An 18,485-nucleotide genomic window follows, 5' to 3' on the forward strand; every position below is an offset into this window, starting at 1 on the left:
GTACTTCTTCAGTATGAGTACCGGAGCATAGTACTTCAGTATGAGTACTGGAGCATAGTACTTCAGCATGGAGAACCGGAGCATAGTACTTCAGGGTTAAGCTACCATGCTGTCTCCCATGCTAATGCCTTTCATGAAGCCAGGAACAACCTGGAAAGCAGACTTCATCTTTTCACCTGCACCTGCTCCATTCACCCAGACTCAGCTTAGCTGTTCGGGACATCATTCCAGAACCCCAGGATTGGCACAGTCCCCATCTCCTGTGTCCCTGTAGTTTTACACTCATACTTACTCCTGGGCTTTTTTTTTTTTTAAACAAATGTCTCTGCTACATAAATTCCTTCTCTCACTATGTTCTACACTCCTCAAAAATAGGTTCTATGCCACATTTATCTTTGTAGTCTCAACTCTTAGCTCAGGATTCCGGAATGTGTGAGTTGTGCAGTGTCAGAAGTGAGCAGAGGCAGAGGAATCCTAGTTTAACAGGGACAGAGACATGAGACCAAGTTATTCTAGGATTAGTCTTTTTGTGACATGGCTATGAACAAGAAAAGGAGAGATGCAGGGTAATGCAGTGAAAAACTCAACAACTTAATTCTGGAATCTTGGGTAAAAAGTATGTGTGTGGGCTGCCTTGGTCATCTGTGAACTCCAGAGCTGATTAGGGACTGATGAGGGGTAGCTGGATTGAAACAAATTTCTGGGGTATTTTATTTGTTTGTTTGTTTTTTGTTTTGTTTTGTTTTTTTCCCCTTAGTGTCTGGGATTAAACTAAGGGCATGCACACACTAGGCAAGTAGCCTAGTACTGAGCTATATTCCAACTGTTTCTTCCTTCAGCTCTACTGAGTGTTATGTATAATGATATCAGTAAATTCACACATGGTGGGTAGCTTCTAGATAGGTACATGGATGGAGATCGGAGCTATACTTTTGCATTTGAGGAGTCAGACTTTCTCACACTTCATGGAGCAAATTATTATGAGGTCCCCTGAAATGTTCCTCAAACTCTGGTCTGTCAATTACAATAGCTTTTGTATGTAGGCAGGTGGAATGCTTTTCTTCAGGAGGTATGATGTGTTATTAGGTGGAAGTATAGATCATGATGCATGGTTATATATAGCTCTTTTCCCCCTCCACATCTCTTGAAGAGCCACCCACTGAATAGTATGTCTCTCACTTACAAGATGCCAAATGCTGAGTCCTACTTCTTATACATACCCTTGCCAGTAGCCTCTGCCTCCCTAACACTTGAAACTGCTCAATGTGTCTCTGTCTCCTGATCTGAAGTGAACAGTTAGTAAGGCTTTCCTCTTCAGCCCACCCTTTTGGTATTTGAACATGCCTGTAATGTTTTCCACCCTTTTCCATATGGTCATCTCCAAAAGATATGGCCGATTTCATAGCAATGCCTTCCAACAGGAGACCAATATGTGTCAGTATTTATAAATGTCACTTAAAGTAAGTAACAATATGTCATTTTATTTACTTACCAATCCTTCATTCATTCATTATGTTCTATACAGCACATATAGACTCCTTCTAAGTTATTATTATTATTTTTTCTCTTCAATCAAGTGGAACATTCCACATGTGTGTGTGTTGTGCTTGCTTTAGACTTTGGATTTGGCCATTGTCCCTTTTTCCCCGGGCCCATTCCTGTTTCCTCTGCCATCGTCATTTCCAGGAGATGCAGAGTGACTTATCATTAAGATCTGTACACAGGCCTCAGTATAACCATCATTGAGTTTCTGTTTCTGGAGGCATTACTCCTCCTTCTAATTATCTTGTTCATAGCAAGACTTTGTTCAGCTTACCCCCGGGGTTGAGAAATCCTTGTTCACAGTGCATTTCTCAATGTCAGGCTTTCACTAACTAACTGCTTGCCTACCTCCTTTCACCACCCCAAATGAGAGTGGCCAACTGTGAGAGGTGTTAGACAAATAGTGCCCCATGCGTTTAACTCACCCTATCCCAGTCTTACTATTTACTGTAGAATCTTTCTGTATTGGGAAGGAAAAAAAGCTAAGCCAGACCTAATGTTACCTCCTAAAATGAGGATATTTGCAAGTCATATTTAGAGTGAAATAATTGACATATTTACTTGGTTTCTTATTTGTTTTAATTTTTGAGATAATATCATGTATCCCAGGCTAGCCTCAAAAGCCACCCCCTATTCTCCCTGCAGATAACGATGGCCTTGGATTCATGGTACGCTTGCTTCTGCATCTTGGGCACTGGAAATTACAGGCCTGAGCCATTATGCCTGGCTTATGCATTGTTGAGGACTGAACCTAAGGCTGTTCTTATGGAGACAAGCGCTCTACTAATGTAGCTGCACCCTTAGCCATACCTGTGCTGTGTTCATTCATCAACTGGTCATTGGAAGCTATGACAAAATATCCTTCTTGGAAAGTAAACAATGAAACAATACGAAAATCGTCTGTAAAACAGTTAAAATAGCCGAGATGAGGTGACATCTAAACCTCAAGAAGTGCAGTTCGGCATTTTGATTGTAGGTTTTTATAAGTTAGTAAATTTACACTTTAAAAAGAAAACAGCACAAGTGAGCCTCTCTTGCTCAGAGTACATTTCTCACTGTCAAGATTTCACGAGCTGACTTGCTTGTGGCAACCTACTTTCTATTTTATTTTATCACATACTGTATTAGTTGCTTTTCTGTTGCTATGAAAATACAGCATGACTAAAAGGACTTATGGAAAAAGGGGCATGTTTTAGCTTATGGCTCCAGAGGCATAGGCCAAAATGCATTGTAATGGAGAAGGGTTGCCATGGTGGTGGGTGTAGGAAACCAAGAAATCACATTTTGTTCATACAAGGAAGCAGAGAGAGGGACCAGAACTTGGAATGATGCATCCTCAAAAGTTTATCCCCAGTGATGTCCTTCCTCCAGCAAGGCTCCGCCCCTTAAAGGTCCCATACCCTCCCGAAAAGCACCACCAAATGGGGATCAAGTGATAAATATGTGAGCCTATTCTTGATATTTCTCATTCATGCACCACGCATACCGTAGGAATTTTAAAGCTTGCTTAGTGCTCTAAACTTTCTAGTGTTTTCTATATTAGTTGTTTCCCTTGATTGTGAGTCAGACATTAGAGTGGAATACGGGGTATTCTCTTTTTGTGCTATGACCAAAGTTGATATTTTTCATACTGTATTGTTTGTTGATTTGCTTTTCAGGTTCTTGAGTCTACATAAGAGGCCTCTCAGAATAAAAGGAGAAGAATGTGCAGCTCACCGTGAATGCTGTCTCCTCACTCACCACCATGAGTACTTGGGGTTTGTCTGGGTCTCTGCGGCGGTAGACAAGACTGCATATGTTATCCGAAGCAGTATAGTATTGCCCTGCACCGAGGGACACCGTTTGGTATTGGTTCCATGCTACAAGGAGGGCAATGGCAACCTCCAGGGCATCTTCAAGATCCCACCGGGACATCACCAATGTGATGCAGAGGCTACAAGGTGAGCTGAAAATGTAGTTTTTAAATTTGTTCAAGCAAAAGGGTCAGTTTAATTACAGAATATCTTCTATTTTCTTGGTCTCTCATTCAACTTTATGGAGTTTGTAGCAAAGTAGAGAGTAGGCTGGATGTCTTTTATTTTAGTATTTTTGATAAGCCCAGGCTGTCTTGAGATGTCATGGTACTTATTGGGAAAAGAAAGACAGATAAAGCTCTTTGTGATTGTGTGTCTGCTTTAGTGTCCAGTTGCAAAATCACTTTATGCCTGTTCTGTCCTGATAGGGTTGCCATGGAAACGATGCACAGGCAGCTTCATGTCTAATCCCAGAGTCCTAGGTTCACTGAGAATTTCCAGTCAGTGTGCCCTTACCTTGTGTTCATCTGTCTGTACTGATTTGTGATGTCAGTAGTAATTGGACCTCCCTCCTGCTTTCTGTTGAATCACTGTTCAATCAAATAACAGACCTGTGCTGAAAATAGAGCATATAGTCAGCTCCCTACCCCCAAAGACTGAACGTTCTGATTAGTTCTGTTCGGCGCCAATGATCTCGTACTTGAGCTGTACATCTTGATCTGTGTAGATGGAATTTTGTCCACTGACTACGTGTCTTTGCCTGCATGCTAGAGAGAAATTATTGAATCACAGTATTCCCCAGTGACATCATTTACAAATGATGGAAAGGAAATCTATAAGATTGTTTTGGTTATGGAAGATTTACCTATGAGTTTGTTTGTTAAAGGTGAAATTCTCTAGATAAGCTACATATTGATAATAAAAAACGGATGTGGAAAGATTTGAAGGGAGTCCTGCTGGGTCAGATTACAATCCTACTGTGTATTCTTTTATCTTGTCCTTGGTGAATGACAGTCCTTATTATAGAGGCCTTGATTGGCGATGAGAGAGACTAAAGAGTATGTACATTTTACTGTTGTTTTATTATGTTTTGTAATGAATATATAAGTAGATTTTCTTGAGAAATACATAGAGGGGGGTTAAGAGCTGAGGTCCCATCTCTACACCAAGTCTGCTTAATGTCTATGAGTTTACATTTCCCATTTGCAAAACAAAGACCCAGTCCCCCATTCTTGGACCCACCCCGGGCAATGTTGTGTATTTCAAGGATACAATATAGTAAATGGAATTTGCAGTAGAATCTATAAAATCTGCAGTATGATGAATTATTCAGACAGTCATAGAAGAATAATAGCTTGATGATGTGTCACACTGTTTTTTTTCTGATTGCTTAGAGTTTTCAGATGATCATTAATGATTTTATGTGTCGAGTGCCCTGTAGAGCTGGTGGTATTATTGTGTAATTGAGGGACTATACTTGCATAAGTCATTCTTCCTTTTTACCAAAGTTAGAGAAAGCCAGAAGGTGGCTATGTGACAGAATGCTGAACTTTGAAATTTAGGAAGAGAGCATTTCCAAGCATGGACCATCTCGTATATATAGCTGACTGATGGGCAGCAGCGGTGTGAGGTGTGCTGCAGAATGTCACCTCCAGCTGCCACCAGTGGAAGGAAGAGAGGGCAGGAAGTGAAAGTGATGGTCTGGGTGTCTGCTACCCCACTGATGTGCCGGCTCAGCCGGCAAAATGCAATTTCCATTCTCACTGTATGTCCTTAAGATGCTTTGCATCCACAAGGGATTAGCCCTTCTGGCAAAAGAAAAGACCAATTTGTCAAGGGGATTTTGAAGCCCTGCTTACTCACAGGAGACTACTGACAAGTTACCAAGATCCTCATACCTGAGGGCTGGCGATTTTGGCCAAGAAATTAAGACAAATGAAAAAAATGAACTCGAAGAGAGATGAAGTTGTACTAATACTTTAAATAGAGCCAGATTTGTTGCTTTCAAAGTTAAAAATTCATAAGAATTTTTAGAATCTCCATTTTTTTATTGCCTAGGTAGATAATATACAATTTTCATCCCTCCCACTAGATTTTATTTTCATTTCAGAATCATGACTAATAATGAGAAACAATTGCTTTCAACAATGGCAGCCTGGCTGTATCGTCTTGCTTACTTTATCTACAGTCACATTGCTGACTGCTTTCTCTGCTTTTAATTGGTAGTCCCAGCTCTCCGAACGCCAAGTGCACACACGGATTGTGACGTAATTCTGCTGCTACTGTAGCAGCTCAGTCTCTTGCCTTTGCCAATATTTGTGCTTTAGGGTGGAAGCCTGAATTATGGATGAGCAGTCAGACTGCATTGTGGACCTCATTTGCTCTTAAGAAAATAAACGTTCTATAACGTAGTCAATCAATTTCAATCTAAGCTTAAAGGAAAACATAGGAAGATACTATATAAGATACACATGTAAACATTTTTAAATGCATAAAAATCAGCGTATATATTATTTATGTATATATTTCAAATGCTAAGGAGACATACTAATAGAAATTTCTGTGGTTATCTTGGGTATAATAATTGTTTACAATTTTGTTGTAATTGTTTACAAGTTTGTAATTGTTTACAAATATTTTTACAGGCAGAGACTATACGCTAAATATCTTTTCATTGTGACTCTGGGTAACATTTACTTAGAATATTTGTTGACTTTTCCCAACTACTTCTCTCTTATTTGAAAATATTGAACTTCATGAGTTCCCAGATGAATATGTCAATGACTGGGTAGCCTTGGTGTAATCTTACAGAACAAGTGGTAATTACTGAAACAGCTGGCAATCAGTACAATAAATCACTTATAGAAAGCAGGCTGATAAGGGCATATAATGTTAAATCAGCATTGGTGGCATCCATGATACAACACTCAGGAGGGTGGGGCAGGATGATTGAGAGTTTCAGATGGACTAGAGAATTAGACTATAACAAAAAAGGTGAAAAAGCCTTTAGAAAGTAGAATGATTCTTTAGTGGTCAACATTTGGTGATTAGTCAAAAGAGGAACAAAACAGTCACAATGTGACCCTCAGAGATGTGTCAGTGCTATCTGCTGATTTGTTACTGTGCAATGATCATTGCCTCTTCCTCCAACTTTTTTTTTTTATGAGTAACAGGTCAGTGGCAGCATTAGTCCCAGCACTTGGGAGGCAGAGACAGGCAGATCTCTGAGTTCAAGGCCAGAGTGGTCTTCAGAGCTTGTTCCAGGACAGCCAGGGCTACTCAGAGAAACCCTGTCTTGAAAAGTGGGGGAAAAAAAGAATACTTTAAATGTTTGATTTTCTCTAAATCCACTAAAATGAAGCATCAAAGTAGCAAAACACTTGATTGAAAGTAGAATAAAATAATAAAAAATGAAAACCTCACTTTCTTGCTGTTTAAGACAAAGAAACAGAAGCATAATTAGGAGCAGCTTAGCTTGGCACCCTGTGAAGTTTCTAATCTTCTATAATCCTTTGAGATATTAAATTTTATCCCCTATTACTCTGACCCAGTGTTCCCACTTATACAACCATAAAGCAGCACCCAATCAAAATTATTGTATCTTGACCGACAGTCTACTTGAGATCCCCTCTCCTCCTATATGAATGTTCTGTGACAGCATCTCAAACTGAAACACTTGTATCATCCTCTGCATTTTGGGAAATCATAGATAAATAAGTATTTGATGGCAAAAGCAATGAGTTGTGACCTCTTCAATACTGAGCTGAAGATAAAATTAGTCAAGGAAGAAATGATTTGAATTGGATGCCAATTTGTCTACCCTTTCAAAAACATTTGAATTTGTTTTCCATTATAAGAAGGTTTGAACATAAAATCCCTTTGAGAGCACATATCTTTCCCAAATGAGTGGTTACATTTTGTTGCCATGTAGATAGTTTGGGTTCCATGAGCCCACATTACCTTTATATGTATTGAAGTGTCTGTGCTGTAGGCCTTTATGTTTGTAGAACTGTTTGAGCTGTCCTGATATATGAAGGCCACAAGCCTTCAGGGTCTTTCCTGACCTTCTTAATATTGGCTATCAAGTAGAAAAACATTGTTAAATCCCAAACAGAAAAGTTTTCCAATGCTGTTATGTCAGCTACTCCAATAGAAATCAAATGGAGTTATAAATTATTTGTGTGTAAATAAATCTTTTACAGGTGTGGGTATACTGTATGACTCTTGAGATGGTTTAAATGTTCTCAGTGTCCACAGCCTATAATATAACACACCCCAGTGTATCATATGCCTCTACATGAGTTATTTTTGATAGACTATGTTAAATTTCTCCTCATGTGACAATGAAGTTATTTCATTATCCTCCCAATGGAGGTCTCAGCCAATCATCTGACTTCCCCATTCTACCTATGCTTCAGCCACACCCTGAAGGTATGCTGACTCTCCTGGGCACCTTCAGGATATGAGGTCAGCTCAGAGCTTTGGAAGCTTCCTTACCTTCAAATCCCAACAAACATGGATTTGGGATAGCTTTTTCTTTAATATTAGAAATTCTTACTCCTTGCCCTAAGGTCTTCCAGCACATGATAGCACCATGATTGTAGTATGTATTGTTGCTTTGAAATTTTGAAAGTATGGCCAAGGTAACCGGTGATTTTGCAAATACCTTAGAAGTGCTTCCTGAGCGAAGCATGCAAGTTGTTTCTCTCGGTTTCTTTCCCTCACAACAGAAAACTGGTTGTGAGGAAAAAAACCATTCTGCAGCTTATTTTGGATACCTTACATGTAGAGGCTGTCCACAATTCCCAATTCCCAAGAAGGAGCTGAATACATGTGACTTGGAGAAGGCACAGCTGAGGAAATGCTTGGACATCACCAATACAGAGAGAACAATTAAAGATAGGGAATTTACTGGTGTCACTAGGCCAGATGGAGAGGAAAAGATGGCCCCGTTGTAGTGTATTCAATAGTAGAGGTGGCCAGTAATGATGGTTCATGACAGAGGACTGAAATGCTACAGCCAGGGTAGAAAGAAGGAGAGAGATGGGAGATTCGGAAGCCAAGGCAATGTGTCAGAGAGGAAGTAATTGACGGTGTCTAAAGTTGCCTATGTTTATCTGTGTTCCTTTCTGTGAGTTCATTACATGAGAGACTGCATGTGTTTTACATACTGACTATTAGGTCCATGAGCCTCACGTTCAAAATCATTCCTGGAAAAGCAAAAAATGGCAATGCCCATGGCTGCAAGGAGTTTCAAGAGTCTCAGAGCTGTTGCATAAGAGGAACTCCTTAAGATCTTATTAAGTATAATTCTGTACTTTATGTAGACCTTAAGAAGAATTGGGATCTAATATCTATCAAGTTTTTCTTAATTGGACACAAGACGATCTTCTGTCCTTATGGAGTCTGGTGTCCTGCTCAGAACTTAACATGGTCCTCATGAAGTTTGGTTACTCTTGATGTTTTCAGACACCTAGATGGGACTGTCACATCTGTCCTATGTCTTTTCCTATGAATCTTTTTCACTCACATATCTTTGCTAGCGCTCCTTAGTTTTCTAGCTTATATTCACATATTGTTGTGGAGTTGCTGACATTGCTTTCTTCAATCCTATCTTTGTTTATTTAGTTTCTCCAGGACCCAGCTTCATGGGCAGGGGAGAGAATGGGGGGTATCATGTGTCTTTAGAATATCTGAAATATATTTCTGAAGTATCAGAAGTATAGGACTTCCTCTCCTCCAAAAGCCTTGCTACTAAATTAGCCCAACTGTGTTTGCATTTGGGGAAATGCTGATCAGTAACCATGGTGGTAGCTCTTCAAACCTGCCAGTCATGGATCTAACCGGAACCTGGGATACCCTCCGTAGGATGCACAAAGAATTTAAAAACTGTATAATACAAGGGATAAAATAGCTATAAAGAGGAAAAAGTAGACTTTCAGTTTTTATATGAGACCTTTTATATGTTTTATGAGACTTAGCAACAATAAAAATTTTGCCTCTCAGCCTCCTATTTTCTTTCAGATTGGGGCTGATGAGAAATCAAACATATACAAAAATCTTTTCCCCATTCTTTGAATGATAATCCATAACTTAAGCAAATTATTATTTGTAGATATTTAATCCTGCATTATTATATTAACAGTTAGGAAATTACAGTTAAAATATAGACAGACATTCACAAATACTGAAGATAGTCCAATAACATGGTTTTGTTTTCTCAAATAAATGAATAGAAACAAGAAAGAAGTCAGTGACCTTCCAGACAGACTCACCATCCAATGAGCTATGACTTTGACCTACGTACAACAGTATGTGAAGTGAAGTTTGCTTAAGTATTTTAAAAGTGGTTTCTACCATAACTTACGTTCTTTCTCTTCCCCTATTGTTCACAGTGACCTCTTGGATTAAAAACAGTTCCTTCCTCTTCTGATATTAATCTCCTGTGTTTAGTAAACACTGGTCTCCACCCATGTTAAAAACAGCTTTTACCTTGAATTCTGCAGTCGCCCACTTTTGTTTGTTTCCTTTCTCATCACAGGAGTCACCAACATCGTTCACGTGACATTTGAGCCCCTTTTATCTACTTACCCTCTGTGGTTGTGTTGACCTGTCCAGGGACTTGGGAAGAGTTCTGCAATTCCCAGCGTTTATCTCAGTAGTTTCTGCTGTTGGCCTTGTCATCCATCGTTGTGTAGGCTCTTATACATTGTGAGACCCAGCATCCATTTTGCCCAGAATTGCTCGAATCACACATTTGCAGCTAGCATCTTCAGCTCCTCTGCTTTTTTCCGGATGTCTCGCAGATTATCTCACTTGGTTCAGATGCCAGTGAGATGCTTGGATAGCCCAGGGCGTGACTATCCACGCACTGCTTGGATGGTCTGTAGAGAGGTGAAATTCTGACTGTACTGCCAGAGGCAGGGAGCTTGGGCAGGCTCTACTCTGGACACTGTAGCGATGGATCTTCCACAGCTCAATTCCACTTTGTTCCGTTCCTTATTGGAAAGCCTGGACCAAATCACTGTAACCCTCAGGGTGCTTTCGTCGTGGTAAAATGGACCTTCATCTCCTGGCTCCTACCTATCACGTACTTTCGTTATGATTCATCCCTGTGTACTATGACATCTCAGTTCTAGCTCCTTCCTGCCGAGTCTTGAACTCATTCATCTTACTACATCATCTCACTTCCTCATTGGTCTTTGGTTCCCAGGCTTCAAGGCCCAGCTCAAATACTTCTCTAGGAAATGTAAATACTGATCATGACCAGTCAGAGTAAGACATCCTCTTTTCAGGCTCTACTTTAAACAATTTTTATATTAAAGCACCTGCTGCACCAGACTACATGGGTTTGCTACTCTGCCTGTGTTTGTTTAGAATTTAGTAACTCCAGAGTAGATGGTTTAGCTCCTGAGATTTTTTTTTTTTCTTACCACCAGTGTGGCGTTTACTAAGGGCTCAGTCTTCTCAGCTGTACACTCATGCATTTAAGAAATATTTCATGGACATCCAGTGGATATCCATTGAGCCCAGATACCTCTCAATACAAACATGAAAATAGCACAGAGCACACATGCTTAGGGAGCAGCAAACTCCAGGAGTGGGAGGATAATTACCAAAGAGTTGATCAACAGTGACAGACATGATGGTGCTTGAGTACAAATTTGATGAATGAGTGAGTCAGTAAATTTCCACAAAATGGCTAGGTATAATTGCAGAAATTTGACAAGTGTAAAAACTGTCTAAATTATTTTCTTTTTCTTATTCTGAGTTGAAGATCGCTTATTTTGTTTTCTTTCTTTCTTATTACTGTATCATTATTATTATTACTAGTATTATTTTGAGATAGGCTTTTGCCTCCTAGCCCACATGTGTCTTGAATTTGTACTGACCACTTGCCTCAGTTTCTTGAAAACATCTTGCTCTTATAAAGCACAGCTTCCTACTCTACTTACATAAGCGTGTTTGGTTACTTGGATCAGAAATGGACTCATAAGTTATGGTTTGGCATCTCACTTTTTGGAGGAATGAACAGAGTTCTAGAGATGTGCACTGATAAACCAAGGACATGAATAGCCATCAACAGGGTTCTAGTCTCTGTAAGAAAATGAGATGTCCTCATAGTGGTTTATGCTCTTGGAGGTCATTCTTTTGTGTAGTTGCTCCTGATCTTGAGGTCTTCTTGGACAGGAGACAAGTCTAGCTAGATAGTTTACAGGGTTTAGAGCAGAGGTTCTCAACATTCCTAATGCTGTGCCCCTTTAATACAGTCTCTCCTGTTACGATGACCCCCAACCATAAAATTATTTGCTACTTCATAACTGTAATTTTGCTATTGTTATGAATCCCACTGTAAATATCTGATATGCAGGATATCTGGTATTCAACCCCTGTGACCGGTTGAGAACTACTGGTCTAGAAGGAAAATACAGATGCAGAATTTGATGGTTCAATTGCCAAGACTAATTTCACATGTAACACAGCATAAGTTTGTGTGCGATCCACAGATGCAGGTCCCTGCTGAGTGACTCAGCTTGTAAAGCCAACCCTGGGAGATGATACTCTGTGGGACTTGTGGCCCTGGAGATTTTCAGCTGTCCAAAAAAGAAGTAGAAAAGAACCAGGAGGAGAAATGAAATGTGAAGAGCTCCTTAAATCTAGATGTTTTAAATGCAGCTTGAGTTGGTTTATATGAAAGAAAAGTGAAGGGACTGTCTCTTATCTTCATCTCAGTTCATGGCCGAGCTCATGACTAATTCTTGAACACGGTCAGCTAAACTCACCCAAGATTAACTATTCCTGGGATTGTTTATGGCCTTACCTTTCCAAGTACAAAATAGCCTACCACAAAAGTAAACTTACTATCTCTTAGTTGGTTTAAAAATTGCCCATGTCTTTCTTCAAAAGCAAAAACTATTTTGAATATTGTTGCTTATACTACTTCACACCCAAAATATTTAGGTTATACTCAATGACCATGATAAGAGAGCAGCAATTATTTTTATTTCTATGCATACAGAGACTAATTACATCCCTTTTATTAGTCCCTACAATTAGTAACACCATAGTCTATTTTGTAACATGGCTCAGTTGGTAGAATTCTGGTCCAGCATGAAGACAGACCCAGGTTTGATCCACAGCACTACATTAACGGAGTATGATGGCCCACACCTGTAATCCCAGCACTCAGGAAGTGGAGGAAGGATTAAGAGTTGAAGGTCTCCAGCTGCCTTGTAACTTCAAGGCCAATTTGAGGTACCCTGTGTAAAAAGAAAAAAAAATGTGTTGGGATTTTCCCCCATTTTCTAACTTTGTCTCATCCTGCAAAGTTGTGAAAATTCCCAACAGAGTGCATGGGTTTTGAATTTGCACATCAAAGGGCAAGGACTATTTTTGTTGAGAAATCATTGCCAAGTTCATGGTTCTTATACACTAGTAATGAGATGCCCTGGTGATGTTATTCTGCACCATGAACTGGAGATGCTGCTGGTCTATTCACATCATGGTTTATGGGCTCGTTCTCAATATGAAGCATGGGCACTTCACACAGGCACACATCCTCTTTAACACCTGTTTGATCTTAGCAATTTGTTTCTATGAAACACTTGCATCCCACTTGCCTGAGGACTTCATTTCAAAATAACCACTAACCCTGCTCTCCTATTCAGACAAAGGAACGCCACTTCCGGTCTACTATGAAATGCCATTTATTTTCTTCTTTTTTTATTTTGTGCTTTTAAAAAGAGTCTTATAGTCCACAGTTTACTGTTCTTATTTTTTTTTAGATGAAATAACAGATTTCTAGAGCAATGGAGTAGGGTATGGTGACTCATTCCTGTGGTCATAACTACTTAGGAGGCTGAGGGGGCGCGTCACTTGAGACTACAATTTTGAGTCAAGACTGAGTCACAGAAAGACATTGAAGGTTGAGAAATTACATTAAATGTCAAAATTTGAGGATTCAACCTGATCGACAACTATGATGTGTCTTTTAAACAACTAATTGGGGGCCACCATTGAAATGCTAGCGTTCTGAGGAGTATACAATTTCATGATTTGAGGTGATAAAGACTATCTTCTCTAACTTGTTTTTTTTAAAAAGATAAATAGTTCACATTTCTGAGACTGATTAATGCAAAGCTGTGCATTTAGTTAAGGCAAAGCAAGACTAGAACCTAGATCATCTGTCTCTAGAGTTACAAAATTGCCAATGAGTGTAATTATATATCTTTAAAAAAATAAATAAAAAAGCTTGTTTAGCTTTTGAATGTTAATTATTTTAATATCCAGTTTCCTACCAAAAACATTTAGGTCAAACTGATTAACCATGATGATAAATGAGCAATTACTCTCCCTGCTTCCAGATATATTTGTGCTAATTACATATTTGAAAAGCGAGACTGATATGATAGTGTGTGTCTCATTGATATAAAATTACGAATTTTACCCTCATAGTAATTTCCCATTCCTACATTGAAATACCTGAAATGACAACACTTTGGGGAGGAAATGCTTATACTTTGGAGATTACATGGCGAGATCAATTACCCCATTGCTGTGGGATCTGTGAAGGTAGTGGCATTTATAGTTATGCCATGAGCAGGTGGCAAAGAGAAATGCGACTGGCTTGGGTCCTACAGTGGCACCTGAGGGTATGCCCTCCCATTCTATGAGGGGCCATACCTCAAACTCAGGCATTTGGGGGCCAGTCAACCTTAAGCCATGGAGCCAGTAATTAGGACATGTTGCAAATACTGACATGGATGTTTGTTTTGTTTGCTTTTTCCAGACAGGAACTTGCAATGTAGCCTAGCAGGCTAGCCTTGAATTCATGTTTCCTCTGCACAGTCTTCCCAGGACTGAGACTGTAGGCCTTTACCCTAATCTACACAAACTTCGTATATGGCAAATGTTCCCTAAATCTTTATTTGCATTGTGTGTGTGTGTGTGTGTGTGTGTGTGTGTGTGTGTACAAGAGCACATATCACAGCATACATGTGGAGGCCAGAGGACAACTTCCAGGGGTCATTTCTCTCCTTCCTCTGCATGAGGATTAAACTCTGGTGGTCAGCCTCTGTCTGTTGAAGGATCTTGCCTGCCTTCTGAACACTTACCAATGCACGTTAGACTACCCAGCTCCTTCTCTGTGTGCCTCTGAAGGTTACTGGAGGTATAATAGAGGTAGCACTTGAGACCGATCGAGAGAAGGAAACAGAAAACGGAGTGACCAAATCTTTATCTTATATCAGTTTTTAATTATGGCTTTCAGTGGGGCCGAGAAAAATTCGAAGTCCTTCAAAGTTCCCATTCGCTCTGTTTGCCTCTTGAACTGGTTATTAACTATTGGTCTAGAGCGTGACAAACAGCACACCTCCTCTTGGAAACTTTGCTGGGTGTGATGTGTTTCTTTCCTCCTGTTTGGTCTTGGTTTATAAAATGCAGCTACAGGAGATAATCTTGCAGTTTCCATCCTATATTCGGATTTTTCTTTGGGCCGCCACCTCACAAATAGTGACAGGAGACTTATGAATCATGAAAGCTCAGCCTTAGCTCAGGCTGGTCCCACTAGCTCTTATGACTTATATTAACCCGCCTTTATTCATCTACGTTTTACCACATGGCCTTTTACCTTTCTTTCATTCTCTTTGCCCCGCGTGTCCCTCATTGGCATCTCCTCAGCACCTTGATTATCTCCTCCTCCTTCCTTTCTCTGCTTGGAAGTCCCGCCTATACCTCCTGCCTAGCCATTGGCCCTTCAGCTCTTTATTAAACCAATCACAGCAACACATCTTCATACAGTACACAAAATTCCCACAGCGTCCTCCTTCACAGCACATAGGAACAAGTCTCAGTGTTAGAGATCCAGCCCAGCCTTGGGGCTCCAACTCTGACCCTGACAGCTGTGTCCTGGCCTCTCAGGACCTTGGCCGCTGGGGAGAGTGTAGCCACAATTTTGCTCTTGAGGAGTCTCCCAGGAAGATGCTACGGGCAAGGGTCAGGGCAAGGGGTCCAAGACCCCTTGTGGGCTCAGTGTCTCTCCAGCTTGAGCTGCCCGATGCTCCTGCCTAGGTGCCACCCTGCTTTAATCCTCAGGCCAGGTTTTAGGAACTAGGCCACAGTCTGACAGAACTGCCAATGAGCTCCTTCCCTGTCACACTCCAGATGGCCACAGGGTTGCAGGCAGCAAACTGGATCGTTCCCCCCCAAGCCCTGCCAAGTCAGAGACAGTAATGTGGGGGATGAAGGCTGCTCACTTCCTTCCCTGTGGTGCATCACTGGGATATTTATACTGCAGATTTGTCACGTTAACCTAGTTAGTCTTCGTCATGCTGGGGAATGCTGGCTTTCATTCTGTGTATACACTCTCTGAGAATAACAATTAGTAAGGAACACTTGTAATATTTAAATTTTGTCTTGGGAAGATATGAGCTACTTGGGTAGCATGCTGTGCTCATTTAATTTAAAACAGGATAGTACTGTAGTGAACATATATGTTTCCAAGGGGGAAATTATCTCTTAAAATTTGTGGAAGTGTCAATCCTTAATCACAACTATGTAATAAATAGAAGGATAAACACTCAGAAAAGGAAAATTTTCTCTGTTTCACACTCTACAGGAGTCCTCCTTTCCTGAAAACTTTCTTCAGAGTTTTAATATGGAATTGGCTCTAGGTGGCTTAGTTGTTGATACTCAAAACTGGAGTGTGTCGGTGGAAACACTGGCTGAGCCTAAGCAGCCACTAAATTGCTAGAATGCAGGTCTTCTCAGCAAAGGCCCTCAGAAATCTGGCACTCACTAATGTGAGCCTTTATATGTTTGATAAATATAACTATTTCCTGTTATCCAAAATAGCTCCTAATGTGGGTCAGATTATTTATGCAGAACATAGCCACACCCTCTCTGGTTCAAGGACAAGCAGTGCCCTGTAGTATCACTTTGCTGCCCTTTATCTTTTAAAAGGGGAAATGAATCTGTCTTGAAAGAACAATTTCTTCTAACTCATATTTCTCAAGATCCAACCAGTGCAAACAATAATAAAGAAAGTAATAAATCTCTCCCCTCCAACATGACTAGAGAGGTAGAGACTAGATACATAAATAAACAGATGAATATATTTTGTTGACTGTCTCTAATGTTTATTCATAAAAATTAATTTATGTTATGAATGCTGCTTTATAATCTGGGACATTTGAAGAAAACAATACATTATGCACAGCTTCATGAATCAATAAATATAAATTTATATTGTCATTGAGTAACTAAATATTGAATAATATCCCATCTTATAAATCAAGTACTTTGATGGGCTCACTGTCAGAAATAAATGTGGTCGTCTTTTAACATATTTTCTTTCTGATTTAAAATTCTCTTTAGGAAATACACTTTTATACTTTTTGAGAATTAGCTTTATAACAACTTAAAACAGGTAGGACTCTAAGATCATGGTAGCCTGACCATTGTAATGTCTGTGGCTTAAAAGCTTGCAGTAAATTGGGTCAGTTTTCCATTACTGTGGACTGTTTTCCAGACAAGTCTCCAACCCTTTCCCCCAGGTGCTCAAACTACTAAACCCAGAACGACTGAGCCTTCCTTCTGGCATCCGTGCCCAGCTCAGGGAAGGGCTGAAGGAAAGCCCTGCCTGGAATCCTCCGTGCCTGGGGGCACTTCATTTCAAACACACAAACACAGGTCAGCATGATAACTGACACTGGTAATGCCGTGAAGCTGAGTTTAGTCACTATGGGAACTGCAGCACTTAGGTGAAGACAGAGGGGAGAATCACCCTCAACTACTGCGTACTGTGCAGGCACGTCAGGTAATGGCTTTAATTTTCTGGTTCCTTGAGTCATCCAAACATCCCCACTTCCCACCGCCTCAACTCTCAGCCTCATCTCCTCTGTGAATGGACGTAAGAAGGGGTATGACGTCTCAAATGTGCAAGGGGCGAGACGCCGGCAGCTCACTTCTTGCTTCTGGCAAGAGTAGCATCGTTTTTAAAGATTTATTTGTTTTTATTTTATGGGCATTCGTGGTTTTCCTGGATGTCTGTAAGGGTACGCACAGAGGGTGGAAGAGGGCTCAGATCCCCCGAAACTGGACTGTTGTGAGCCATCACATGGGAGCTGAGAACCGAACTTGGGTCGTCTACAAAAGCAGTGAAGCGAGAGTCGTCTCTCCAGCCCTACATGCGATTATTTTATTATTTTAGCGTGTAGATGCTTCAGCCCCATTTGAACTTCTACCGGGGTAAGGTTCCCACGCTAAATGTCATGATTTGCACGCTAAATGTAATGGTTCTGAAACTCTGGGTTATGACCTTTCTATGAGGAACTCCTCTTGCCTAGAGCTTGAACCTCAGCATTCTGCTTATCTGGCCATTCAGCAGGACCCCCCCCCCCCACACACACACACACGGAGTCTTCATCCTTTGGGAAAAATAAGGCATGTACATGGTTATCCTACGCCAGTCCCCCTCATCTCCTCCCATGGACTGCCACAGGTCTGATTTGTTTACCTTTTCCCTACTAGATATCTCAGGGACATTTCTCATTGTCAGCCCCAACCCCCGTTCCCTCTCCCTTCATTATTTAAGTCTACTCATGTTGGAATACAGATTGGTGAGCTGCTGTTTCTTTAATGACATTGGGCTTCTACCCAGGTAGGTCTTTTCCTGCTCTTGGTGCCAACACTTGTTGCCACCATCCATTACTCCTGTCTTGAAACAGGTAGCCAATGCTGTCTTCTTCACATCTTCGGTGTGTATCTCCCTGCTGAATTTCTGTGAAGATTCCCACTTTTGAGGGGAAGACTGCCCCTATCTTGGGGTTACATCATTAGCATATACCACGTCCTCCCTTGACCAAGTGGGGCTTCCTCACGCCAGGCAACAGCCGATCAATGTCATTCTCATTCCCATGTATCTGAGATTTGGAAGACGATCCATCTTCCCAAATTATCCTGCTGTAATTCTAAAGCTTGAAGATTCCTTAATGTACGGGAAGAATCAGCAGGATCGATGCACAGGTGAACTCACAGGACTGAAGCACCATGCACTAGACCTACACAGGTGTGCATCAGACGGGGTCCTAGAGCTAAAAGGAAAAGTGAACACATGTTTCCATCTCTAACCCAGAAGAAATCTCCAGCTGT

At 40.7% G+C, this 18,485-nt stretch overlaps 1 protein-coding gene across 1 annotated transcript in view; it reads left to right on the forward strand.

The window, feature by feature from the left end:
- Window positions 1-3,317: 3,317 nt before the first annotated feature.
- The window catches only part of Syne1 (spectrin repeat containing nuclear envelope protein 1), a 419,055-nt gene continuing 403,887 nt past the window's right edge, over window positions 3,318-18,485 (forward strand). The window contains exon 1 of the mRNA XM_051205995.1: window positions 3,318-3,482. Within this exon, the coding sequence (XP_051061952.1) occupies window positions 3,416-3,482 (67 nt within the window). The 5' untranslated portion in view covers window positions 3,318-3,415. The remainder of the gene's footprint in view (window positions 3,483-18,485) is intronic.

This window comes from Phodopus roborovskii, unplaced genomic scaffold (assembly GCF_943737965.1).
Source record: "Phodopus roborovskii unplaced genomic scaffold, PHOROB, whole genome shotgun sequence".
NCBI classification, from domain to species: Eukaryota; Metazoa; Chordata; class Mammalia; order Rodentia; family Cricetidae; genus Phodopus; species Phodopus roborovskii.